This window comes from Ptychodera flava (genome assembly GCF_041260155.1).
Source record: "Ptychodera flava strain L36383 chromosome 3 unlocalized genomic scaffold, AS_Pfla_20210202 Scaffold_26__1_contigs__length_13983176_pilon, whole genome shotgun sequence".
Taxonomy (NCBI): domain Eukaryota; kingdom Metazoa; phylum Hemichordata; class Enteropneusta; family Ptychoderidae; genus Ptychodera; species Ptychodera flava.
In genome coordinates, this window is record NW_027248280.1 from 3,071,317 (window position 1) to 3,099,163 (window position 27,847).

General features: G+C 36.0%; 1 protein-coding gene across 1 annotated transcript; it reads left to right on the forward strand.

Annotated features, from left to right (window-relative positions):
* Positions 1 to 705: 705 nt before the first annotated feature.
* Positions 706 to 5,279, forward strand: LOC139125799 (uncharacterized). The gene is made up of 3 exons (XM_070691889.1): positions 706 to 1,393; positions 2,239 to 2,345; positions 3,157 to 5,279. Exons 1-3 carry the CDS (start codon positions 841 to 843, stop codon positions 4,471 to 4,473), a joined length of 1,977 nt encoding a protein of 658 aa, XP_070547990.1. The 5' UTR covers positions 706 to 840; the 3' UTR covers positions 4,474 to 5,279.
* Positions 5,280 to 27,847: the final 22,568 nt, after the last annotated feature.

Sequence of the window (27,847 nt, forward strand, 5' to 3'; positions counted from 1 at the left end):
CATACGGAATACTACGTCTTAGGAGATACTTACCGCTGCCATTTGTGAATTTAATAGGATACAGGATAAACAGATAAATAACTTTGGATGACTCATGGAACTGGTGTTAAGGTAATATCCAAAGTCTGTTTAATTCCACTCCAAAGATGAATTTTGGCAAGATGACAATATTTTGATAACACTAGAAATGATTATCAAGCTAATGGCTATAATTGCCACGCACTTTCATAATGGCAATAATGTAAAACGACGAGCGAATGTCACAGGAAACAACTTTTGAATGTGTTGTAGTGTATTATCTCTCTCTCTCTCTCTCTCTCTCTCTCTCTCTCTCTCTCTCTCTCTCTCTCTCTCTCTCTCTCTCTCTCTCTAATACATGTAATATAATGTATATAATATATATATATATATATATATATATATATATATATATATATATATATTTGGGCCGCTCCAAGCAGAAAGGGGTCTTAGCGGAGTGCGCGTCGTTTCGAATACAATGCGTTCGAATACAAAGTATCAATATTTACTGCACTGCACCGGGGTCACTGACATTGAAATAAAGTGAACCTCAACAAAAAGAAACGGTTTTTCTACATACATATGATATTTTCGACAGTTTTTTATTTAACAAATTCTAAACCTTTCTTAATGTGTGTTTTTCCGATTTCTGAAGTTTTATTTCGTGTTTTTGGTGTTTAAAATACAGTCTTGACAGCGGTTCCCGCGGCCGGGTTCCCGCCACTAGGCGACACGTGATCAACTGATCGTGTCGTCGATCAACTGATCGTGTCGTCTGTAGTCTTATCGCACAGTATAAATCCTCTAGCATCAGCCAATATGTCTCTAGAAGTACCTATTGATGATACAATCGATCCTGAAATACGATTTCTGCTCGAAGAACATCAAAATAACATCGCAGAAACCTTCAGTCCACCGGGATCTCGCTCCAACTCCCAGAATTTTGATGACCTTGTCGATGCATCAACCAATACCGCTGAGGTGCACGACGATTCTGGCGACGATGAGGGCACGGAAACACCCGATGTTGCCGCATTAGCCCGTTTATATCCCTCATCCGATGAAGTTCGGGATGACCAAGGACCCAGGGATGATCTGAGTAAGGCATCTGTACAAGCAACGATGCAGGCGGGTTGCGGTTGTACAAATCACTGCTTCAACGGTGTAGATGTTGACCGTGTGTGGGAGTCCCGAATCAACATGGCCGAGTTCCCGAAAGAGCAGTTTGATGTGTTGATCTTGTCAAAGTTGGAGCAGAGCGAAGTTATGGGTGATCCAAAAGGAGGAGGGAAAAGAGAACGACAACATTTCCAGTACAGATTTTCTGGTCAGATTGTGTGTGAAAAAGCTTGGCGGTACATTCATAATATTGGTAAGTCATCACTCGTATTTCGTTGCTTTGGTTTGCGTCATTGCACGTACAGTTTCTTACAGTAAGATTTGAATGTGTCAGTGTTTGTAGAAAGCGACGGTGCCTGTTTTCAAAATTGTACACTTCGGTTCATTTTTATTCATTTTACCGTATCAGAATGAGCTACAAGTCTTTTGGAATTGAATTTCGAGGACGTGTAGAATTTGATCGTTATGTTACCGTCGAAATCAGCTATCGAAACGCAGATGCATAGTAAAGTAAACAAACCAGATGTCGCTCAGCCGCCATGGTTCTGATTGAAATACATACAGCCAGACAGAATTCACAAAAAAGCAAAGTTCTCGAAAGTGAAAAATGTCACGATTTTCACTGCGTATTGATCATTGTCGGAAGTACCATGGTTTTCTAGCCCTATGTGCCATGTCAGAGTAGTATGGCGGTGCCTCCCAACTCGTGGGGGCGTACTACATGACCTTTGTGTATTCAACTAGTTTCCTACCATTTTTAATTTTAAGAAATTATTTCAGTCCCTAGAATATTGCGTGTATTAATGAATTTAGTTATTTTTCTACGATTTGCATATTAAATTTGCTAAGACAATAAAGAGAAAAGTTTAGAGAGTCATATCTACCTAAATAGAATGCTGACAATTGTATCCTTATCATAAAAGGAGAGAACTTTGAAACATTAACTGGAAAACCTAGGCAACTGCATGGGTTCATTTTATGTATAGTATTTGATCATGCTATGGTCATTCTTTGTTGATCATTTTGGTTAAAGTGAAATAGATATTACTTTTTACAGTTATGCAATTTAATGTTAAGTATTTTCTTTGCATTTATTAGGAAAGAAGAGATTTGGTAATTTAAAGTCACATTACAAGTTGCATGGTGTAGTTCCGAGAGATCATGGCTTAAAGGGCAAGAGACCAGCAAATGCATTTTCTTTTGAAGTAAGTAAATTAGTCATGTTAAAACTTTAACTAACTGTGTAGTCTGCAAGATAGAATTTTTATAGTTAATTTAACATGGCTTTTTCCTGTGAATCATGGAATTGTGTAGTATGTATAAACATACATATCTGATGACACAGGGGCTACCATATCCAGTTTTGTAGCCCTCTTAGGCTACCGCAAATTTCGAGTACGTAGAGATACTAGTATTTGTGAAAGTTGAAAGTTTTCTTGAAGATTGAACACAGGACAGATTTGACACTTGGAATTCATTTTTTTTAATTCTCTGTCGGAAATTGTATTGTTACTAGTACGTACAAATACTTACCTATTTGTGAAAGTTCATGGTTTTTTCAAGATTGTACAGGACGTAATTGACATTTAACATTCATAAAATTTATTTTATTTTTTTTTCTGTCAGGAATTTCATTGTTAGTACAGATACTTACCTATTTGTGAAAGTTCATAGTTTTCTTCCAGATTGAAAACAAGACAAATTTGACAAAATATTTACTTTATATTGTTCTCTATCAGACTTGCAACAAAAATCCAGACTTGCTGATGCATGACTAATACAAAGTAAGATGTGTCACATGGACTGTATAATTGCCAATATTTGTGGGCTACCAATCATAGGCTTTGGGCTAAAAGCTGTAGTCCCAGTGGGATACCATTCAAAAAAGTTTAATTTGAGCCCTGTGTCAGGTATTCATATGTAGTAGTTTACTGAATTCTTGTTTAAATTACATTGTAATATTGTTCCCCCTGCTCCTTGATGCAAAATAATAGTCCTTTCTCCTTACTCTTTCAGGTAGTTCAAGATGTAGTGCAGTTTTTGGTACGATATGGTGAAGAGAACGGGTTACCTATGCCAGCTGCACCCCGTGGTCGAGATGGGAGGGCCCCTGTTTACTTACCTTCGAGTGACAGATTTGCAGATGTCTACAATAAATATGTCGATGCATGCAATGACTGTGAGCCAATCAAACAGCATGTTGGTGAGACAACTTTTCGGAACATTTGGCTGTCATGTGTCCCCCATATACAGAAGATGGAACCGTGTACAGATGTTTGTGCTAAGTGTGAACAGTTCCGAAATAATTTAAAGTATGCAGTAACTGAGGACGACAAATTGATCAATAGTTTAGCCTTTTCTGAACACATTTTAAAAGCCCAGAATGAAAGGAAATTTTTGAATGAGTGTATCAGGAAAGCACAGGATGAGTTATGTGATAGAGATTTTAGTTTACCTGCTACTGCATGTTCACAAGATTTATACTCAGTTCATTACACTTTTGACTTTGCTCAGAGTTTTGTTTTACCTCACCAGTCTCGTCAGGTCAGTCAGCTGTATTTTTTGAATCCCTTGCGTGTCAACTGCTTTGGCATATGCAATGATGGGCTTAAATTACAAATGAATTATCTTTTTGATGAGTCACAGACTATAGGTATTGACAACAAGAGTTGTCATGGTGCTAACAATGTTGTTAGTATGCTCGACAATTATTTTAATCATCATGGTTTAGGTGAGAAATCCTGTCACTGTCATGCAGATAATTGTGGAGGTCAAAATAAGAATAAAACTGTAGTTCATTATTTTTGTTTTCGCACTAGTACAGGATTACACGATGAAATCAATTACCATTTCTTAGAGCCAGGCCACACTAAATGTATATGCGATGCTTGTTTTGGAAAGATTCGTCAAAGTTATCGTAGAAGTGATGTTGATACTGTAAGCCAGTTAGGTGAACTAGTAAATAAAAGTGCAAAAATCAATAATTCAAAACTGTACATGTGCCATGGGTCTTCTGAACCAAATTTTCAGTGGTACAAATGGGACAAGTTTCTTTCCACATATTTGAAACCTGTTAAGGGAATTCGAGGCTACCATCACTTCAGATTTACCAAGGATAACCCTGGTTGTGTGTTTGTACGGAGAGTATTAACAGACAGCGAGGAAAGAATTGATCTTGTAAAGCAAGGTGTTTCATGGCCTCCATCTCCCATCTGTAAGCCAGACTTGTTGCCTGCTGGTGGTCTTAGTCTGGCAAGATGGAGGGAGCTGACTAAATCAATAGCTCCATATGTAAGAGAGCCCTACAGACATGAATTTTGCCCTGAGGAGTAAATGCAGACATCAAAATCACTATTACAGTAACATTGCAATAAAAACTATTTTATCTGGTAGACACCAAGTATGTAAAATAAACTGCAATGATTTTATTGTTGTCAGTTTTGGAATAAGACACTTCATATCATTAAAAGAAATTCAATGGCGTAGGGTACTCTTACTGGACTTTGGCCAATATAACTTTTAGAAAGCATATGAATTTTCCATTAATAGCATCCAACAAATACCTTGTGCAATCAATCAATCAATCAATTGTATATTGGGAATTTTACTATTCTGTGGGGTACTAGAAGAGAAATTGTAGTTGATAACACAAAATAGACAAAAGATAGAGATAGTGCCCCCTTTAATGGATGGGCCGCCCACTTGAGGGTGCTTTTTATGTGCATTTCCTGAGGAAGTGGTACCTAATTTTTCTGTTGTCCATAAAACGTGTCACATTTTGTTTCATGCCAGTGCTTTGAAATATATTTCATATTATCATGCATTTACATTTATGGTGAATTGTCCAAGAGTTCTTAAATGCAATATTTGTGGTAGGAATTACTCCTTATATGCCCTTAATGTCAGTTAGGGCAATTGAAGCAAACTCGGTGCAGTTTAATATAAAATGTATTTTTATGCTCTTGACTTGGGAAATATGAATGTTTCTTGGGTTATGAATAGCTGCATCATACCTTCAACAAATACTTCTGTTGGTGGTATTAATGTAATTTTGAAGTAACACCTTACCACAATCATTAGTTTTTACATGTTTATTGTGTGTACACGTGTAAATAAAAGAGCTTTTTTTTTAAATATGAGAGCTTTGTGCTTGTGAATCCTTACCACCCCTATGAAAAATAGAATAACCCAACTAATAGAAAGTATATTGTTATGCATATGACGTCACCGGTCATTGAATAAAATGCTAAGACTTAACTAGAACATCACTGAACACTTTCATTCCTACAATTAAAACACACTGACCCCTTCAGGTTGTTCAAAACCACCGTCAAATGCCCCTGACATGAGAGATGTTGGTTGTCATTTTAGTAAGGGTTATTTGTCACTAATAAAGTGATTTTAGTAGGAAGTGACAAATTGTTCTAAAGCACACTATCACATTTGTGGTCATTCACAAAATCTGTAGTCAATGATGACTTTATGTTTGCATCTGTACTGAAATGTTTCCCTTTCCGTATAAAAATGAATGCATGTAGACATTGCCACCCCCATGAATAAATGGAATCGCCAACCATCAAACGACATTACCTTTATATACAGAAGGTGTTGATTTCTGGTAATATATGGAAATACCAAAAGGAATTGGGATTAACACTTTTTAAATGATAATGTTTTCACATGCAACCACAACTGATCCCGAGGGAAATCACAATAAAAAGTGTGTCAACAGAGGTCAAAGGTCACATTTTCAGAAGGGCTAAAATCATGGTTATAGAGTGAATTGAGCAGAAAAGACGTTTTTTGTGAAAGATGACCATGTCAGCTATTGAAAAATGTAAAAATCTCAAAATCGACAATTTTGACCCTAAGACCCCTTTCTGCTTGGAGCAGCCCATATATATATATATATATATATATATATATATATATATATATATATATATATATATATATATATATATATATATATATATATATATATATATATATATATATATATATATATATATATATATATATATATGTTATGAAAATAACTTTCCGAACGCAAACAGATATTGCTTACAGTTTGCCTAGCATTATTGCTATTGATTTTCTATTAATTTATTATTTTTTAAAGAAATATGATGAAATGAAGAGAAAATAAGATAGTGAAAACCTTCAGTTTGAACTGGTCTTACTTGAACACATGAAAATTAATAACAATAATACTTTACTTTATTGTCCAATCTAAGTGGAAAATTATCTTTGGCATAATTGTATATGAACGAAATTAATGCATGTCCTTGCCATTTGTAAATGAAATATTGAATCCTAAGAGGGAAGAAACGAAGTTATTCGCAAAGATAATATATTTACTTCATTCTCTTTTGTAGGGATAATGTAAGCTATGCATGGGACGACAGTACTGCTTTCTCACCAAAGCTTACATCTGTGCATCAGCTGGTAAGTGTACTTATTAAATCTAAATTTTAATATTACGTTTAAAATGGCACTCGACAAATAACATAAGGACAAATGACACACACATATTTGTCTAAAATACCTAAAACAATGACATAAGCTTCATAACCGACCATGGTAACGGCTACATAAGAAATCTACAAATGCAATATTTGTGTTTCTTAATATTCAATTATATTTATATACTTTCACATATTTCTCGATACTTTATTTATTTTATTTATTTATTTTTTGAAATACACAATGCTGATCGGTTTGTGTATGGGACGCTTATAGTTAGAACGATCTCGTTTCGATGTCCTATTATTCCACCTACATAGATCCTTTCACTGAAGGTTAATTGTATTTTGTGAACGTTGGTTTTGTTTGGCATAATCAGGTGGTGAAAATGTTGATAAAAATTTCGATGTACCCTCTCCGAGCAGTACACTGGATTATTTTACAATATCAGAGGTAAGTATAGTGAAAGCGATTTTGTGCATGTTTTGCTTCCGATGAAATCGATCGCATACTGTACAGATGATTGCGTGTATTGGTATTTTGAAGCGAAATTCCAGTGACAATGTATCACCCAAATGAGTAATTACTACATATGCTTGGTTAACAAAAGCGTAAACCTTTTATAGAGCATTTATGTATAAAAACAACGCTGACAGAAGCGATTGTGAGGACAAGGGATGTCACATTGTATAGAATATTGCACTCGCATAGCAACATCCCTTACCGGGGAATGAAACCATAAAGGATTGCATATTTGTTGTGATGTTCTAAGCTGGCACATACTATTTTTCATATTATTTGCGGCCTTATGACCTACGTAGTTTTTGGCCTACTTATCTAAGGAGGGTACTTCTATCGTTGACAGTCACTGTTACATATCAGTAGCATGCCCCACCTATTATTCAGACAATTGTAAATGCTTTCATCATAATTATTAACATTCCGTTCCATTTTCATTACTTGCTTTACTGAGTTTAGAGCATTGATAAAATCAACGTCCACATCCTGCAAGCTATGGAGAAAAATTCAACGTTAAATGACAGCATCACATTGACTGAAGGTTGGTTTGTATTTGACTTGTTTATGTGTGTTTAGGGTGTTTATTGTTTAAACCTGAAACTGTAAATTTATCTTAAACATAAAGTCCATCTGTTGCATTTCCTTATGTTCTCTATATAGAGATTATAATGAAACATCTTAAAGTAGATTCACAATGATTCCGTGTTATAATGACATGTGCATGTTACGTATGACCAAAATTAGTATTCTTATCTTCAGAAGAATCCGTTGAAATTAACTGCATTGTTCATGTGTTTTACAGGAATACTTAATAATGTACAAGAACTAATTGACGACGTTGTGCCATTTGTCAGCGAAAACCCTGGTCTTGAAAAACTGGAAAACTTCACGGAAACCCTTATGACTATCGTTAATAATCTTGGAATGTTTATACTTGAAAAAATCACCAATGGTAGTGGTGCTGTTGTTATTCAAACTCCTTCACTTGCTCTGAATGTTGAAAAGAACTCTATACAGAACTTGTGTGATACTACTTGGATGGTAGACCCTTACAGTGGATTGGAAATCCCAATGGGGAAATATATTTTCCCCATTTAGAGAAAATATTACCGTTAATAGAATGGTATGTGTCTTAAAAAAGAATTAAGATCGGGAGAGTTGCTGTCGATGTTTTGTTGATGGTAAAGTTCTCAGCCAAAACATTAGCTGAATTTTAAGCATTTTATTTCCTATTCTTTGAACATAAGTACTGAAAGGACAAGAGGTTGTCAGTTAATATATCGATTGCAATGATCTTGAACTGCACGTATGAGTAATTTGTAATGCAGAGCTTTCCAGACATACAAAACTGCAGGAAATTATGAAGGTAACAGTTTTGTTTTTTATTAATAAAGATATGCCATTTTTTTAAAAGTCAACTTTTTAGCCAGAGTCACACCCTGATTGATAATTTTGCTTACAGGCATAATTTTGCTTACAGGCATGTTTGTCAACTCTGATGAAATATTAGAATTTAGAACGAAGAACCATCTCAAATTCACGCCTAAGTCCATCAAAGGTCGTTCTGTATTACGAACTGTGCTAAAAAATCTGAGAAGTCCTTTAGAATACGTTTTGTCGAGTATATTTGTTTATGTGTATAGTTCCATATTTGTCAAGAATTAAAGGGGCATTATTTGCAACTTTTGACCATTTTTACCTCGGAAAATTCCATGTTGGAGGCACATATTTATTGCAAATGTTGTTTTACGAAGACACAAACATGATTAGTGATGTTATAGCCACATAAAACTGCTAATTTTTGTTCAAACATGTTGCCTTTCCGAGCTCGTTTGTTGACGTCTGGCATGCTTAGCGTGCCGGGGAGAACGCAGATATGGTGACGCCGCGATCACGCGAGATGTACAAGTTCACGTTTATTGCGGGATCAACCAACATTGCGTCGTGGATTACCAGACATCTGGCAGCGCAATGTGCTCGGACAATGGACTACGACATAAGTACCGGGCATAAGTAATGAATATTTATTTTGAAACTGCTGTAAATGGCTCACGCAGGTGCAGAAGAATGCCTACGTTGCAATCCGCGTGTCAACAGAGTTTGTATTTCTGTCCGGACAAAAATTGAAAATTTCGTTGTAAAATCACATGTTATTTAGTTGTAGGTCACGTAATGTTTCCGAATAATATGCGATTCTCTGTTATTGACATGCTATTCAACATGAGCCAGTGATCATTTCAATCAAAACTAACGGAAAAAATGCCCGAAGATACAGCTAATGGAACTTTAAGCGAAAGTGCAGACTAACCTGTAGACTTCGATATACGCAAGTTGCGAATAATTACTCGAAAACATAAACGTCTTTCATACGTCATTGTTTGCAAAGAATTGCGACAAAGTTTATTGGTCATAGCAATAAATAATTCAATAAAAGGTATAATAAGGATGTTTCTTCCTACTCTAGATATTTTCCTTAAAGGCTGATGTTCATCAAATATCAAATATGACGGAACAATTTACAACAGATATATTGACCTTGACATTTAAGAATGAAGACGGAGAAGAGATCAAAGGTATTTAGCATCAAAATATCCATTGAATTTACACACACTTAGATATTAACTGTTAAGTCTTAACTGTTTCATTAGTAATTTCAATGCAATGGACGTTTTACATTTTATTTTTGACCAACGGTGCATAAGATAGTAGCAAATAATACATGGTGTTCAGCATTAAGTTGGTATATAATATATAGAAGTGTCGTTATAGAACCGACAGGCAGCTCAGAGGAAGACGCTTGGACACGGGAAAACTTTTATGTTTACAGTATCATTGACAATATTAATCATTAAAATTCGGCTACAAAAGTAAATGCTCGGCCCATTTGACGAGCATAATCATACAGGTAATAGTGATAATGATAAATGTTTCGCATGCTAAAGCAAATACAGCTAAAATCAGACAGTTAAGATAATTTAGAGATTGACATGAAATACGCCGCGCTTCAGTATCACTTTCCGTTTTGCATCCTAATACTTTGCACTAACGACGGCCACAAACTTTGACCCGCACTACCGCAAAGTATAATTGTTTCCCGAATATTTTTGTATGGCTATGAGCATGATCATAAAATAATCTTGAAACAAAATGATTATTTTCAGTACAAAATTAAACACAAGAAATCGGTATTTGGCTTGGCAATCGTAGAAAATCGTTCAATAAAACCTTGTTGACCGGACAGTATGTTGAAGCCGACGCTGCTACGCATTATATTTTTGAGGTTATAGTAAGTACTTCCTCTTCTGATATTTTTTAACCGTCAGTGAGAAACTCTTCCTATCCGATATTTGATCTATAAGAAGAAAGCTCTCTTTTAAAAACTTGTCATTCTCAGCGTTTTTCTCATCACTATGCTCTCTCGGCTACCTTTCCTATCTATTGATTTATATATTTAAATTACATATTTCCAAATGTTTAAAATGACTATCAAAAACAAAACATTCCCCATTCCTCATGACGTCAACCGCAAAACAAGTAACATTATTTATGCCCGTCCCTGCCGTACTTGCAATATATAATACATCGGCAAAACAGCTTAATCATTTCTTAAACGACTCAACGGTCACCGTTTCAACATAAAAACAAATAATTCTGACAGATCGCTATATTTTGTTCCTTATTTCTAACGCCTTGACACACCCTCCCTGAGAATTCTCTTACATCTACGATATTATGTCATATCCAAAATGCTAATCTTACTGACAGTGTTTCAACAACGTAAAAGTCTTTGGATACGCAGAGCCGGTACAAGACAACAAAAAAGGTGTGAATGTCTATGAACCTACTTCAATACAGGATTAGTTACTTTTGCTTTTTTTGACATCCATCCTCTTCATTATGAATCGGATCACCGTTTTTCGTTATGCGCACGTGTGGCAATTATACTCTTAGGCTTGGCGAAGATATGCTAGTGAGATTAAAACGTTACCATCCAACCTAATTTCACCTTGGGATAGGAAGTATATATATGCGAGGCTAAACAGCGTACGCCAATTTAAGCTATAGCGCTTGTGAGTGCGTAATATTTGTTAAGTTTATGAGCTGTGTTTGTTTAATGGATTTTCTTCTGATTATTCAGGCGTCAACGCCTTACCATGCCATTAAAATAATGTTGGAAACGAATGACCCTGTCTATGAGAACATACAGCACATGTGTTGACTGAATTACCTGGAAACAGTAGCCGAGATGGAGGTGTTAAGATTTCCAGAGAAGTAATATTCAATGAGAGCAGTACTAACATTTTTCTGCCGGAAGACGACATAACCCAAACAGGAAGCTATTATGTGACCTTTGATCTTTTACAGTAGGTACCACAATATGCAATATTCAGTTTTTCAGTTGTAGAATTTGAATTCATTGCGCCACCACATTCTTTTATAATTCCTTATGAACTGGATTGACAAACAATAGACTCCTCGTGTGTGTCCTTCTTGGCTAGCCACACAAGCTTTCATTCTTGATCACTTGCATGCGTCATATTTAACAATGGCAGTGTGTTTTGCACAGCGAAACAATGTTACAGTCAATATCTATAGGATCGCATTCAAAAATGTAGAGTTTTGAAGATTAAATTTATTGTCGTCGTAAGGATCTGTGTTAGCATTGCCGTTCCATGTAAATAATTGTATTTTGGTGCATATATTAGAAGCTGGATCTTATGAACTCCAAAGAACAAAACCAAAATGAAAAAAAAACCGCTCCATCGCATCATGTTAGCAAAAGACCTACTATGACAATCAAAACTGAAAACTCTATTAATTTACGTGCACTCAATATATTCTTAATATATATACTTATCACAGATGTTCTTACTGAAGCCAAAACGAAAAGATATTTCCTGTCATTTAGCAAAATTTGGAACATGGATCTTCTTTCCTTACTGTTCGGCATTTACTCGAACATAGGATCATGCCTTTGAAGTTTGTGTTTAGTTGAAAACACTACAAATGTCCCTTATCGGTCAGTTTTGTAAATAGCCAATTAAATGGCCTTTAATGGTCACTCAGTTTGTCTCGTGTTTTGGTTTTAGGTCATGGAGTCGAATTCCACGTGACAACAACTTCACATAGATGTGGTTATTCTGTTGATAACACAAACTCTTGGCAAAGCAATGGTTGCAAGGTTCATATTTCTTATTCTGGTGTTTTGCACTTCGACATCATAGTTTATTCCCATTCAAACCTGTTCACAAGGTGGTACTTTGTATTCGTTTCCTTGCATTATACCAAATGGCGAACGCAAGTAGTTTTATAAACCTAATTCATCCAAACGTGCAACCGTCTGTTTTAAATCACTATCCAAACTTACTCTACTAAATTTTATCCAAAATATGTTGCAAAAAACTACGTATTGCTTCGCCCACAAGGGTGTTTGCCAGATTGGTTACTTAATCTATACTCCAGACTTGCAAGGTAATTAGCCATCTTGTAATAACTCATTTTGCGTATTAACATTTATTGTACCATGTTATCTAATCAAACACGTCCAGCATTTGGCCATATTGCCATAATCTTCTTTTTAATGACTAATATCTTGATAGCTTTCGTGGACGTTTTAGCACAACTTCACCAGAAAAGTCACATTAGAAAACGTTTTGAATACTTCAGTCTGAAAATAAAGTATTGTGGTTGTCCTAAAGCCACTACTTTACTTTTTAAGTTCTTATACGTGCCCCTGGTCTGTTAATGTTTGCCACTTGCCTTTCAGGTATCTCCGAAGTCCAACGTCAATTCCACTGTATGCTTGTGCAATCATCTGACAACATTCACCGCAGTGTGATTTGAAGTTCCCGTGACTGTTTCATTACCCAAGAGAAACAAAATGATTGAACATACTGAAACAATTCTGAAAAAAATTCACATTTTGCAGTTTTGTTTCAACTATTGATATTTTACATTTGACTCAAATGATCAAGAACAGCAACGAAGTAATTTTGACAGTGGGCATGATGGTCACTTAGTTGATGTAAAGTGTATTACTTATAGCATGATTATTTTAACACTTTTAGGATTCGATAAAAATCTTGTGATTCTCCATGCAAAGCTTGTTATCTATGCTTTCCAAATTTAGCTAAGAAATACGAATTGGTGACAGTGGTTGACGATGATTCGACAACCTGAGGACCATCGACAGCCTCACCCTCATTTAACCTGTTCCATCTATCGGTACAAGCCTGATTCTGTTTCGAATGCAGTGATAATTCAATACCGTATCACAATATAATAAATAGAGTATGATATGCAAAAGTAAATGATGCCCCGCCATCGGTTATAATACAGAATCGTTTGAGTTTTACACAAGTATCTTTGATGAGTGTCTTACATTATTATTAGAAAACGACACGTACATGGTCAAAGTGCACATTTTGTTTCAGGTTAATTTCTTGAGCAGCGGTCCTAAAGCCTTATATAAATACCATTGAATAAAAATATTAACTGATGGAACATTTAGAATCCATAGCATGAGTGAAACAATGATAAATGAAGCTGCTATTGGACTGACGATAAAATAATATCGATTCCACTCAGCGTCATTAAAATGCAAGAGCTCAACAAATTTGTTAGTTTTTCCAAAACAGTACAATACGATTGTTTTACGGAAACACGTGTTTTTTTAGGTTTTTTTTACTCAAAAACGTGTAAGTAGAAAACTTCAATCGACCGTGGTGATCTGTTTACAGCAATCAACAGCTGGGTATATCGGGTAGACACACAAGAACAAGGACACACTCGGTTTCTTGTAATTAAACTTTGGATGACCGATTTATCGTTAACTCTTTATTCATCGTATTATTTGAAATTCTATTCACAGCTAATCTCACCACCGTATAAATAGAACCAGCGAAAATAAAAGAAAAGCGAAGTCTAATGTAAGTCAACTAATGCTGACCGTATCAATTGTTGTCTAGCCAGTTATTAATTGGCCGCTGTCTCGCCCAATGAACATTGCCACTCAGCATATTCAAATCCTGCATTAGACACTAGGGCTACAAGGCAACAATCAACAACATCAACTTTACAAAATGGACATATAATTTTGTTTTCAATTATTCTTTAGGATATATAAGTTTATCCTGTCTAGATCAATCTGAAGCTGTATTATTGTACATAAGATTTCAAAGTTATAGTAATGGCTCATCTATCGTGCTATGTCTTGCACATATATTTACAAAGGCAAGCCTTCCAATAACCAATCAGAGGTTTCAGATGTTTGGAATCTACTTGCCAGTTGAAGACCGAGTTTTAGTACAGCAACTGTGCGCAATGCGTGGTACAGAGTCAAATGTTGTAAGCCAGCTTCCCCTTTCAAGTAGAGTCAATTTATCGGGAAATCAGCTGTGTTTTCTGGTTTGGCAGTGTGACAATTTTTTAACCTTCCTTTATCAATATGAGCGCATTACTGCTACTTAAAAACAGGCTCTCCAGCAATCATCCAGAGGTTCTGGACGTGTGAAGTCTATTTGCCTAAATGGCCGTTGGGTACAATATGTTAAGTTGTGAAACAAGTATATATATAGGTCATCAGTTTAAGGCCAAGTTTAGCATAGTAACTGTTCGCAGGGGCTGCAGTAAGTTGTGCCACTCTGGTTATTATTTGGTGTCCCGAAAAATGTTCAAGTGACAACATATACGGAGCAAGTATGCTTTGTAGGGTGGGGAGGAAGCTGGTTAGAAATATGTTTAAAAAGTACAGGAAGTTTTTAGGTTCACACCATGCGCTTCCTCCAGACTAGCAGATTCCATTTCACATTGCTAACAATTTTTTTGCTATCTTTGCATTCCACGCATTGTGATTCCATATGGTTGACTAGGCTTTTTCAGAGAGAATTTTTCCCTCCAAAAGGGTTTTTTAATATCTGTTTTTTAGAGCAAGTCTCTCTTTGGTTTGTGTTTAGCCACAGTATGAAATACAGTTACTCAATTCGAGTTTTTTTCCTTGTTTCCCAAGGTAGTAATACAAAGAGGGGGGGTCAACAAGACTCGTTTGTAGATAAGGGACCGAGCACAATTAACGGCAGGGGGGCCGGAAGAGAAAATGGGGGGGCACGAAAAAAAAATGAGTGTTCTTGGGGTGGGCCATGAAAATTCCAGGGAAAGTAAGGGGTGGGCCACCAAAATTTTTTACACCATGACAGACAGAGAATATTTTTCAGCATTTTTGTTCCCTGTTGAAGCTGGAGTTCCTTGTTAAACTTCTTGTAGCATGATGAAATACCAAGTCTTAAACCTCACAATGCAGTTGTTATGTGTAAAATGAGCAATATTATTATTGAAAATTGACTTCATTTGTCAACAGTAATAATGGTTGGTAATGATACAGAGGCTCGGTTGAAACTGGTTATTTCATCATGCTATAGGAATCCCTTATAGAACAGGAATGCCTGTCAGTACCATGTGAAATTAGCATTCACATGGCTAGTTGGCATGGCTTAATGCATGTGCATAGGGAATAGGCAGTCAGGCAGTCCACATTCATTTCAGAAGCACGTTGGTAACATGTGTATAGGCCGAAATATTTAAATGAGCTAGCCATTCACACACATGTGAATGAATGGTTATTCTGAATCCACTCACATGTATGTGAACCAATGGTTATTTTGAATGCACATATGAATGACAGGTCATCCTGGCAGAAAAAGAGCACCATGAAAAGTACTGATTTGACACCCGATTTCACTTATTTTGATGTTGCCGTTATGAATTTGGTAAACATTGTTACATTTGCATGTTTGCAAGGTGTAAGCAAACATCAAATAAGTGAAATCAATTCCAGTAAAATCAAGTACTTTTTAACACAGCCTCTTACGGTGAATTATAAGATACAATTGGTTGGATATGTAATTTAACCATATTTGGCCTAAAACTAAGACAGGCCAAACAGAGTTAAAAGCAACTCTGACTCACCTGAACACAGCAAACACAAGCAGACTCACCTTTCCAAACGTTCCAAATAAAAAGCACAAAACATATCTGTAAGTCTGATGACCAATTTAATAAATTTTGGCTTTAACAAATTTCATAGACACAGTGAAAAGTGATTTAGTCAAAGATTAGTTTTTAAAAGAGTTCATTTAACTCTGGCCAAGTCTCGTCTTTCATGTCCTATTTGTTTTGAAATTTGACATTGAAGACTTCTTTATGTAAGTCATGATTATTCTTGCCAAAGTTCTCTTGGGCCTTGGCTGACATGCACACTGAAATGAAACAGAAAGGAGAAAATGAACTTAGCAACATTTATTAAGACGACAACTTTACAATAAAGTTTCAGAACATGTGTGTGATTTGTTACATACACATAGAGGAATTTTTTACATACATCTTTGCGAGTGCAAAATTAATACATTGAAAATGTAACATATATGTCTAGAAATGTGCTTGTGTACGTTGTATTGACTTGACTAGTTGCCACAGCCACTATACCGATTAATTTATGTACATCTTTACAAAGTGAGGGCATCACAATTCATAATTTGAATCAATACAAGAAAGTATGTTAATACATGAGGCAAACAAGTTATTGAACTCAATAAAAATTACAGCTGCTGTCCTTGAAAATTAAGACGTATCACATTTCTAAACATTTTTTCTGTCTTTCAATACAAGGCTTCTTACCTGGCAATATCATATTAACAATGGATTTTAAAAGTAACCATGTACAAAAGAAGTAAAAAATGCAAGTAAGACCGGGTGGTACAAACAATCATAAGTTTACATAGCCATGTTCATCCTACGATCTACCGGTAGTTTGGTTTTTTTTTAATATTTTCATTTCGCCTATTTTTTTTATAGCAGTGTTTTTGCACTGAGTGAGACCATGGACGCAAACTAAGCTTAGGCGTTGTTCAAGCCCAGCTTTGTTTTGCGTTAATGGCCACACTGTACACCTCCCTCCGCCCTGTCCAGGTATACAGATACGTACTTTCTTTTCACCCCTAAAGCTCGGGTTAAAAATGTCGGGCCATATACAAAACCAAGCTTCCCAGGAAAACATCAATGTGCAGAGAAAAGCCTCTCTATAAGGCATACTAATTTCGTAATTGCCCTTTATAAATATGCATTTCAAATACTTACCGGATGAATGGAAAACTGCATCCAACACTGTCGCGGGGAAATACACTTTACCTTCATGCCAACTGAAACATTACCACTTAGACCTAACTCACTTGCTGTTTTGACTCAAAATGTGTCGTCACTGGGGGAAGAAATGACCGAGAAATCAGCCATAATTCGTGAGATTCAGCTGGTCTGAACAGCCATTACTTCAAAAAAATCTGCGCAATCTCATTTGAGAGATGCAATGTGATATCCGACAACGATCGTGTGGGAACACAAAGCATTGGTCAAATTCGAAAGGTCAAGGGTCGTGATCGTCGCAAAATTTTGACATTTCAAGTACGCGTTAACTGTTCCTTTAGATTTTTCCAATAAGCAAAAATTGACTTTATATGAAGAGATCAGTTAAAATACGGACGTCCAACACACTAAGTGAACCCTGTTGCAATTCTGATCAGCCTCGTTAAATCCAAGCGTACTCATTTACGGGACCCTTACTTCGTACCCTGTTGCGTCCCGTCCACTCTTCCAACACAACTCTTTCCAAAGTCACGACATCATACATCGTCAGAACCGCTAGTCCATCCGGCTCGACTTTTGAACGGTTTGGGGATGAACAGTACCTGTACTGCGTTTCCATTAAGTTTTATGTAAGTTGTAATCGCGAAAGTTTTACAATGGCAGATGCAGAACCGTCGCAAGTGTGTTCGTCGTTGTGTGATGATCTGACGTACATGTACATGACTGCACATCATAGCCAGTTGCTGACGGACGTACGCGAAAACATGGACCGTATGAGAAAAATTTAATGACAGATCCAACCATATTACGTCTGGAAATGTGAGTACCTTTCAATAGAATGCAGGTTCCGATCATATGGAATATTTAGCGGTGAACATGTGTTTATTATTGCACATTTTGAAAATAAAAATAAACGATGTTTAAAATTTTATCTGTGCTGATTTAATTTAGAGGCTGCTCACAGACGTTTGTAGCCATCTGCATGACTTCCCTCTTGTCATATTCATTGGTTTATACTGAAAATCCCTGGTCTCGTTTTTTTGAATGGAGATGAATGAAACTAATGCTAATTATATTATGAGGCTGTAACTTCATAATTTTGGCAGAAATTGTGTTCTTCGTACATCGACTACAGGTTTTTCTCTCTTTTCAAAATCATGTTAGCCAGTATTGCTAATGTTATTCTATTTTCTAAAACACGTTCAAATATCCAGTCTTCACAACCTGTATTATGTACAGTCAGCATTGTTATTGTTGGTAAACACATTTTGGTCTGGACTAAACTTCAATTGAACACAATAACAGTGAACTTTTATAATATACATGCACACAAAGTGTATGTTGGTTGTATTGATAATATCAACGAGCTAATTCAACTTAAATTTGTAAACCAATGAAGTAGTGCAGTTGATACATAACACAAAATATTAACAAAATCAAAAACTTACAGCTTTATACTGTCACTTTAAAATGGCAAACCGTTGCTTCTGTACCACTAAATATTTAAGTCTGAGAACAATTTAACTGGTAAATGTGACCCATGTGGCATTTCTATAGTGCCAACATGAGTAATTTCACCTGAAAAACTTAACCCAAGTAAAATCAACTCTACACATGAGTGCCGCCTAATTTATTTAAATTAAATAGACAATAGGGATGTGAGAAACATGAGAATTGACAACAAGTCAGTCCTTGGAGTTTATTAATGCATGTCTAAATTTTTACCGCCACATGTGTAAGCTACCATTCAATCCATTGACAATCTTCCCTTCTATCATGAATTCAATAGGACTGCTAATGAATGGTTACTTCACATGGCTGAGTCTGATTTCACATTCATAGCCAGTGATGAATGTTCAAATTTTAACATGTCATATTTCCAATACTGGCATGTGGCAGGTTGGACTGCTATGGACTGCCTATTTTTCCTCAATAACCATTCAACCTGTTCCACACAGGAATGTGGACTGGCTAATAGGCAGTTCAGAACTAGAATACGTAGTGGACACACAGGAAAAAAATACTGAAAAAAGGGAGGAAAAAATGGCATTAATGGGTCTTTTATAGTTAGCCCATGAAGGACTATTCCAATGGCAGACTGTCATTACAGTAGAGTAACATTGAATATCTTGGGTAGTCATAGAAAGGCAGACACTGGGTTGTGGAAAGTGCATTGAAATCACAACGGTCATGTTATACATTTTTCCCCAACATCTGAAAACATCATACAGATACTCAGTTGAAGTAAAGTTATTTTATTTGTTTATTATTTATATATTTATTTGTTTATTATTTATTTCAAGAATGCAAGAATGTTGTTTTCACTAAAGCATATATTAAAAGTTATAAGGATTATATATATGTGTACAACTTTGTACCTATGTAATCTTTCTTTTTTGGGGAGGGGGGGGGGCCACAAAAATTTTGTTGCCGGTGATGGGGGGCCACTAAAATTTTTGCTGGTGTTAGGGGGGGGGCCTGTAAAAAATATACCCACCACATATTTTCTCTTCCGCCCCCCCCCCCCCCTGCCGTTAATTGTGCTCGTTCCCTAAAGTACAAAACGTAGTTTACAGACTTTACAATTGTTACGGGTTTACCTCTATTGCTGCAATAAAACAGAGGGTAGTAGCGTAGCCAAGCACAGTATATAAGTAGGATGGCTAAGTTATTGCTAGTTAGACACTGGTGCTGTGCCAGTATAAATTTTGCATACATCTGTGAAACATGCATGAGTCACAGTTCATTTGCCAGTTTCTCAACACGGCACGGGTCAACGTAGCAATCAAGACAAGTCACTGTTCGCAGGGGCTGCAGTGACGTGGACTTTCTTCTTGTGGGGCCGACACAAGGTGTGTCTTGTGGCGTGTTTGGGCCCCACAAGATTGGGAAAGATTAAATGAGTTACCTATGTAGCAGAATTCTTTGTTAGACTGTTAATTGGTCACCCATTTTGTGGCCCACTTTATGTATTTCACAGTTATCAGCATGTTAATCATTGTAAGGAAATTTGTTTGTGTGTCAGTTTATTGGTCACAAATTTTGTGGGCCTAATTGATGTATCTCATCTTTGCAACTTTAATTTTATCACAAGTGTAAGTAGGTTAGTTATTGTAAGGTCACACGTTTTGTATTATGTTTTGCGTGTCATCAATTGGTGGCCTGTTTGATGTATTTTACAGTTACAGTTTCTCATAAAATGGTCACCCATTTGGTGGCCCATTTCTCCCACAAAGACATGAGTTGGGTATTCCTTAATTTTTCTGGTGTTGTAGCTGGCCGGGGCACAGCATCACTACCAGTGATGTGGGGGCCTTGTCCAGCATTGACAGCGTTGCAGGGGATAAAAGAAGTTACAAAAGTAAGGATTTTATCTCCTGCAAACGTTCATACAGCGCCTCCTGTGGCGGGGGTCAAGAGGTCATCGTGTGGGCTTGTACCATCCTCTTTTGCCCTGAGACGTCCTCCAGGCAAGAACTGCCATTTCGGCAGCTGGACCTCATCTGAACTTTAACAATCTCTCTGATAGTTAATGAAGTCCTACAGAGCATGGATACAAAAGCCTTGCTAATATTTTCTGAGTATATGTTTGCTTATATGAAATCAACCTCGTATAGCAAAACAATGCTAGTTTTGGCACCACTGGAAGTATTAGTTTGTTTCGGGTTAAGGTCGAGCTGGAATCTCCGAAGTGTGCACGTAATTTGCAAATTCAGACAGCACAACTATCCACCGCACAGTCCCTCCACTTTGTTCTTAGTAATCATTTCTGAACTCTCGTAATCCACGTGTGTTTTGACGTAATTAAATTTTTGAGTATATTTAAAGAAAGACAAGGCAAGAAATAAAAGAATATTTCCATTTCGTTTTAAAAATTAAGAGGTCGGCGAACTTGCTGTTGTAAAAATGCATTTCAGATTAATGCGTGAATGAACTTAAGCACTCGCTTGGAAACTTTTGATATAAATATCGCATGTTGCCGGTGCGGTTTTGCTCAATGTTTTTGTAATCGTACCTGAGCAGACACGAAAAGGCTGCACGATGGAAAGATGAAACTTCGAGTTTCAAAATATAAAAGAACACGATATTAATTATTGCAACTAAGTTATTACAACTAGGAGAATTTTCATCTCGCTCAGACTAATTTTAGGACTATGGCATAAGAGCTGCCGCCCTCTCAAAATAAATAGGATGGGCGTGTGAACAATAAGCAAAGGTCTAAAATGTTAATAGTGCGACTGATCAACTTGACCAATAGGTTCGAAAAGCAGCGTTTTAGGGTGAAATACTTCCATTGTATTGTTGAACAGGGCACGTCTCCGTTAGCTCGGCAAAATCGGACTCTTCACTAAATTTGACCCTTGTTGCAGTATAAACCGAGGTCGGACAGTAAATCGACCTTTGCGTACGTTTCAGTCTTTTTGGCGGGTTCACATTTGTGGCCTTCGCTTGCGTTTTCGACGGTACTGAGCGGAGACTATACATATCTCTCCATGTTTATACAAAGACATCGTGGTCGGTAATCCACGACAGTCGAGACAAAATCAAAATAATGACAGCCGGTGTACCTGATAGTTGCCATTTTATTAATTGGCAGGAATTTCCCTGTACGATATGAACAAACACTTTTTTTCTCTAAAAGAGAGGCCACGTATCAGAGGTTCAAAATTTTGAAATAAAAAATGCTAAAATTGACCTTTGAACCTGAGTTGCGAGGTAAAACATTGCTTGTTGTAACAGTACTCATGCCTTGAACCTGTAACATAAAATGCATAATAGTAACATTGATTGTATGCGATGTCTGATACAAAAATGAATGCAGAAATACTGGTCGACTATCTTAATTGTTGACACTTCTGCAGCAAAAAATACCCCAACGGAAATTAAAGAATTCGCCTAATATACATTAATTTTTTTTAATTATTGTGATAGTTTAAGTTGTATCAGTCTTAATTTTAGTGAGAAAGGACAATAGGCTCCAGCTCCGTTTGACTAACGTGATACATTAGGGTTCCAAGACAAGATATTGATCTTTTCAAACTAACAATTCTTTAGTGGTTAATAAGCTCAGAAACCCCGTAAATTATATATTTTCGGAAAGCCTAGATAAAAGGAAACATTTTTGCTACCATAGTGTCACCGTTTAAATAACTATCACGTTACAGGTAATTTACATAACCTTTTAAAAATCGGTTTTCCCTGTGTTTTGTTTCAATGCTTTGAGATATGTGGCTGAAATTTGTGTGAGTGAAAGCTGTTTAAGGATCTTCCAAAGTGTGTCTCAGAATATTTTTAAAACTTCTTAAACGATTGTTATTATAGGAAAACTTCAAGAGCGGCGAATTAAACCTGGTTAATTTCTTTAAAATTGTGCTCCAAAAACACCTAAGCAAGATAAAAAAATGTGTCGTTTTTCAAACATTTCTAACAATTAGCTGGACAGATCTTAGGCTCTCCTTCAAGATTGGAGCAATATCGGTTTTTCCTTGTTTGTTTGCGATATAAAAAAGTGAAATTAAGAGAAACAAAACGACTTAAACGAGCCCGAAATTTAAATTTCAAAGAATGATCCAACTTTTCCCTGAAATAATTGTATTTTATTTCAGCCAAGTATTATATCCACTGGTCTGGAATCACGAACTATAGCTATATTTGACACTCAAAATGGCCGTCAATTTTCATGAGAAAAAATTAAATATGATTGTCACAGAAAAAAACAGCGATCTGGTAAGCTTGGCAACCGTCAAATTGTGCCAACGCAAGATTGAGACTTGTCAAAGGTACTATGGGTGTAAATACAAAATATTCAAGGACAATGACTTCAAGTATCCTTGTGCTATCACGCTTATCATGTTAACCAAATTCTAATTACCAAGAAAAATAATCAAGAATAGGATAAACACACGACAATGAAGTTTGGATTAGTGCTGTCACCAATACTGTAAACGTTTTAAACTTACGGCTTTAAAAACTTCAAACGTACGAATATCATGAAACTTCAATTTAATTGTGTATTGTACAACTCTTAAATCGATGTTTGTTTCAATAAACATTTCATGACTATTAATGTCGGCTCTCCCCTAGCTGATTGACTGATTACTTAAGCAGAAACCAACGACCATTATTCCTCGCAATACATAATTGCGTTTACACAAGGCTCCTGTAAAACGACACTATTTTAGCTAGGAGCAGCGGCAGATATAGTCCACAAAATATTAATTAAGGTATGTAATAGTAAAGCCAGTATCGTATCTCAGGATGAGTAGTGCGTAACAGGCCAACCGCCCTGGTAAAAACTATAAATATGAATCTGCGGGTAAATTATTTCAAACGTATTATTTCAATTAAGTTTCAGTACTCAGCTTCGCAGTTATGAAATTGCCTTGCACGTAGTATAAGAAATATTGATTCCAATTACAATTTAAAAAAAAAAGTTAAAACGACATTTGCAAGATTCTTATGTCGATCGTATCAGGAGAGATTTCATTTAATCTTTGGTGTGATTTTCAGAGGGTTTTAGTCCGTTTTACTTATCTTTTGGAAGTGCTTGTTTTACTCTTTGTTGTCGGATTTCTCACTTTGTATTTTTTTCATTGTTTTGTTAGTCTTTTGTCAATATGGACCACAGTGGAAATAAGTCTTTAGACTTTTCTGTGTAATCCATGCACAATTTTGTTCATTTTGTGTGTTTTATGTATCATTTTGTGCAAAATAAATAAAAAAAATAAAGAAAAATCCGCTGTTGATTTAATAACTAGAAAGTTAGAGTATTATTTCTTATTTCGCAAAATCTCAACAGTAAGACTGAGTGTTGCTTTAAGAATAAGTAAATTCGCTGTCTGCAGTAGTAACGCAAATATAATATCGGATCATTTGTCTTTCCTTGCTCTTGGTGCCCGTTGCTAAGAGACTGTGTCGAGGCGCCGCAAAAGAGTAATTTGAACGTGTTGCTTCATTTGTTTGCCACTAGCTAAACTAGTCAAGCAACGACAAATGTAATTACAACAAAATGACAAGGAGACTGGCAGGTTTACCGACACTGCAGTGTTGAAGGTATGCGAGTTCAACCCCGTGAGTAAGTGAGTGAGTGATTCAAGGCAGGGCAAATTTAATTGAAGTAAGACCGCTGTACCATCTACGGCATTGCAATGGACGAGGAAGGAGATTCTAGCGCCATTTTTCCAGAGTTGAACTAGTGAACAAAATTCGTATCATTTTAATCAGTCGATATTATCTACAGTAGCGAATCCCTTTCCTTAGACTGTTGTTCTAGGAATTACTTCTTCGTTTCAACGCAGATTAATTATTCTGTTGATCAACGTTTTATCTACTCTATATATCACAATCATGGATTTTTCAATCTAAAATATGTGGGGTAATTCCTCTTTACACGTATGTATGTAGGTAGGTAGGTAGGTAGGTAGGTAGGTAGGTAGGTAGGTAGGTATATATGTATGTATGTATGTATGTATGTATGTATGTATGTATGTATGTATGTATGTATGTATGTTTTGTATGTATATAACTGTGTGATGGCGTGGCATACACGTCTTGTCTATGTTTACTGTGCTTAGCTATAGACTAGGAATCAATTTCCGACATAACCACGAATCCTTTATTTGCTTTATTACGAATCATATAAGATGGATGGAAATGGTGTTTGTCCTCTGAGCACAGTGCTTTTTGCGCTTAATGGGTCAAATCTTTATTGAATTTACTATATACGCACAGTGCAGAGTGAAAATTCCATGCATTCTGATTGAAGGTCTTCCATTAAAATAACAATAAAAGAAAGTAGTTTAATCTGCCAAGAGAACTGTATGGCACGTCAAACGGTTACCATAACATTAAATAGTCAGAAAACCACTTTCTCTCTTTACAGACGTCAGAGTTGTCAGCTACCCTCGACAGATGTGTTCTCCACGTTTGGTTTATGATTTATATGTGTTATCATATTTTCATTTGCCATCTTGGCGCAACACATTGCTCTGAGTGCATTCTGCGACTTCATAAAAACCGCATTCAGGTAGCCTTTCTCTGAAAGGTAACTAATAATGACACGTTGGTATCAGATAAAAGTACCGAGCTCGTACTCATTGCCATTACTAAGTCTTGCTCCAAGGAAATGACATTTCACTGACCCCTAGGAAAACCTTTATTCTAAAAATAACACGTTATATCATGAAGAAGGAATAAATTACTTTTACAACTCTTACCCTTGAAATAGACACAAATAAAGTAACATACTGACACAACGTTTGTTCTTGCCACATTTCTCTGAATTCATTTTCTTTTGAAAATATCAAATGACGCCTCATAAAATGATGGATGGTAACAACACAGTCGCCAGGGCTATGCCCACCCAAATGGTAGTGCTACGGATGAAGTATGTTCTCAAGTGTTAAGGGCAATGGTATGTCTAAAAGCTCTTGTCGTGAACAAGAAGCAAAGAGAAGGGAGATAAGTCATTTATTTAAAAAAGACCATATTCTAAATATTCACCAGAAAGCAGGGCAATCAAGGTTGCCTCGCTGGTCAAGTCATAATTTATTAATGCTCGAAAATTCTAATTACTAATGACTTCTGACCAGAGATGATTAATCGAGCTTTATTTTCAAAGAAAAGCAAGCGACCAGTGGAATAATTACTGAGAAAAAGTGACATTTGCAGGTATATGATAAGCTGAGTTCTTTTCGTCTCAATTAGCTACGCAAAATGAAATTTTGTTGCTCAGAGGCTGATCAACAATGAAACAAACAAGACATCACAGCTTTAGGATGGCTCTGTTCAGGTTGCTGTGTGTTGGAATCATTTTCAAGAATATTTTGTGTAATGAAACAGGTAAGTGAAGTATCATAATAATGTACGCGTGACAACTTAAATGTGCAGCAGTAAAATAGGCAAAGGCGATTTGATTTATCTCTAAATATGGCAATTGTTTCGCTACATGTACAGTTATTTGGTTGAAATAACCTCTGTTTCAATTGCGATTATGCAAAACATATGGCCAACATACGAAATTATGTAGCAAATAAGTCGATAATAAACCCTTGCAAAGCCATATTTGGCAGTACGTATCCAATATTAAGTGTTGATATATACACTTTTGGAGACTTCCCTTTCTGGTTGTAACACGTCTTGTTTCAAACAATTTGCTATTATTATTGATCAAGTTCACAATTTTTTCATGAGCGGAATGTTAAGTGCTACGTCTTGAACAAAGCGTTTATTCATATAATGGTCTAGCTTATAATGTTCATGACAACTATAGTTAAAGGTGCACAATACTTCTATATATTTTGCAAAAATATTTCCAATCTAATTTTTCTACTTTGATGCTGATCGTGCCTCAAAACTTGATTTCGTACATGAAAAAGATTTGAGGAGTAGTGTTACATTTGTTAGTATGACAGAAATATCAATACTTACTCTAAACCGTATCTTAGCTACCAAAAAATGGTCGTCAACACGATAATGTTCAAGTGATCCTCACACTCGTCACAGATCCCTGTTTTACTCAGTTCATCACTGTTGTTGTTTTTAAACTCGATAAACCCCAGCTGTGTAATTTAATCTTCGGCTTGATTCACAGTATTCACGACAATCACTATAGGAAACTAATTTGGGATATTGTATGTTGAAGTAATGTCTTTAAAATCTGCAAATGTAAGCTCATCTGCTTTTCTTTATACGTAACACAGTTGTTTTTGTGATTAATTTCTAACATTGAGACATTCAGCTATAGGGCACCTAGCATTTTTGAGAAATTTGAAAAAAATGAAGATCCAATTATCCAAATTAGTTCCTATTGTGTTGACATTAATTACAAGATACCATCAGCGTCAAGAGTCATGACTTATACACAAGAAATAGCCAGTATCAAACTCACGTCCATACCTTGTATGAAAATTGCGGTTCAGGTTGATATTCCTCTTTTTTTGGTGCAAGAATTTGAAACAACATATCTCTTCATGTTAAGTTTTATCACTTTTATTATCATTTTAGACACTCCCTTTAAAGCATCATCTGATCGTCAGTAACAAGATATTTTCACATTTATTTAATCACCTACGCGTATAAATTTCGTGATTTTCATTTAATATATAACTATCCAGCGTTTTCGTTTATAAAGCACCTGTGTATTTTGATGAATGAGTCTCTTTGCTGACTTTTATATTACAACAACAACTCATCAAAGTTAGATTGGGCTTGACTAACTGTCAGCTATTATCCCATTTAGCAGTCTTTCTTCCTTCATTATTTATTCTTTCACTTCTTTTCGTGACATGTAACGTATCATACCAGGGAAACTAAAGAGTAATTATTATTATTATGAAGGCAACATCGAGCTTAATATGCAATGACTCTCACCATTCAACCACAATCCCATTAGTTTGCAAACATGGGATACGGAGAACTGTTGTTTGTTTTTGTATCGGTGATAACAACACGTTGAAATAACCGGAAAGTGGTTATCATAAGCAACATGTAATATGCCACGACAAAGAATTATTTTAATCATTAGTTCATAGCAAGCGAACTGATGATGAAGCAAGCAAGCGTATATGCGAGATTGGTAATGATAGAC

Bases quoted from the DNA above. Each gene is read 5' to 3' on its own strand.
- LOC139125799 (XM_070691889.1), top strand. From the start codon at position 841: ATGTCTCTAGAAGTACCTATTGATGATACAATCGATCCTGAAATACGA. The intron at 1,394-2,238 runs GTAAGTCATCAC...TGCATTTATTAG, and splicing joins GCGGTACATTCATAATATTG to GAAAGAAGAGATTTGGTAAT. The intron at 2,346-3,156 runs GTAAGTAAATTA...TTACTCTTTCAG, and splicing joins CAAATGCATTTTCTTTTGAA to GTAGTTCAAGATGTAGTGCA.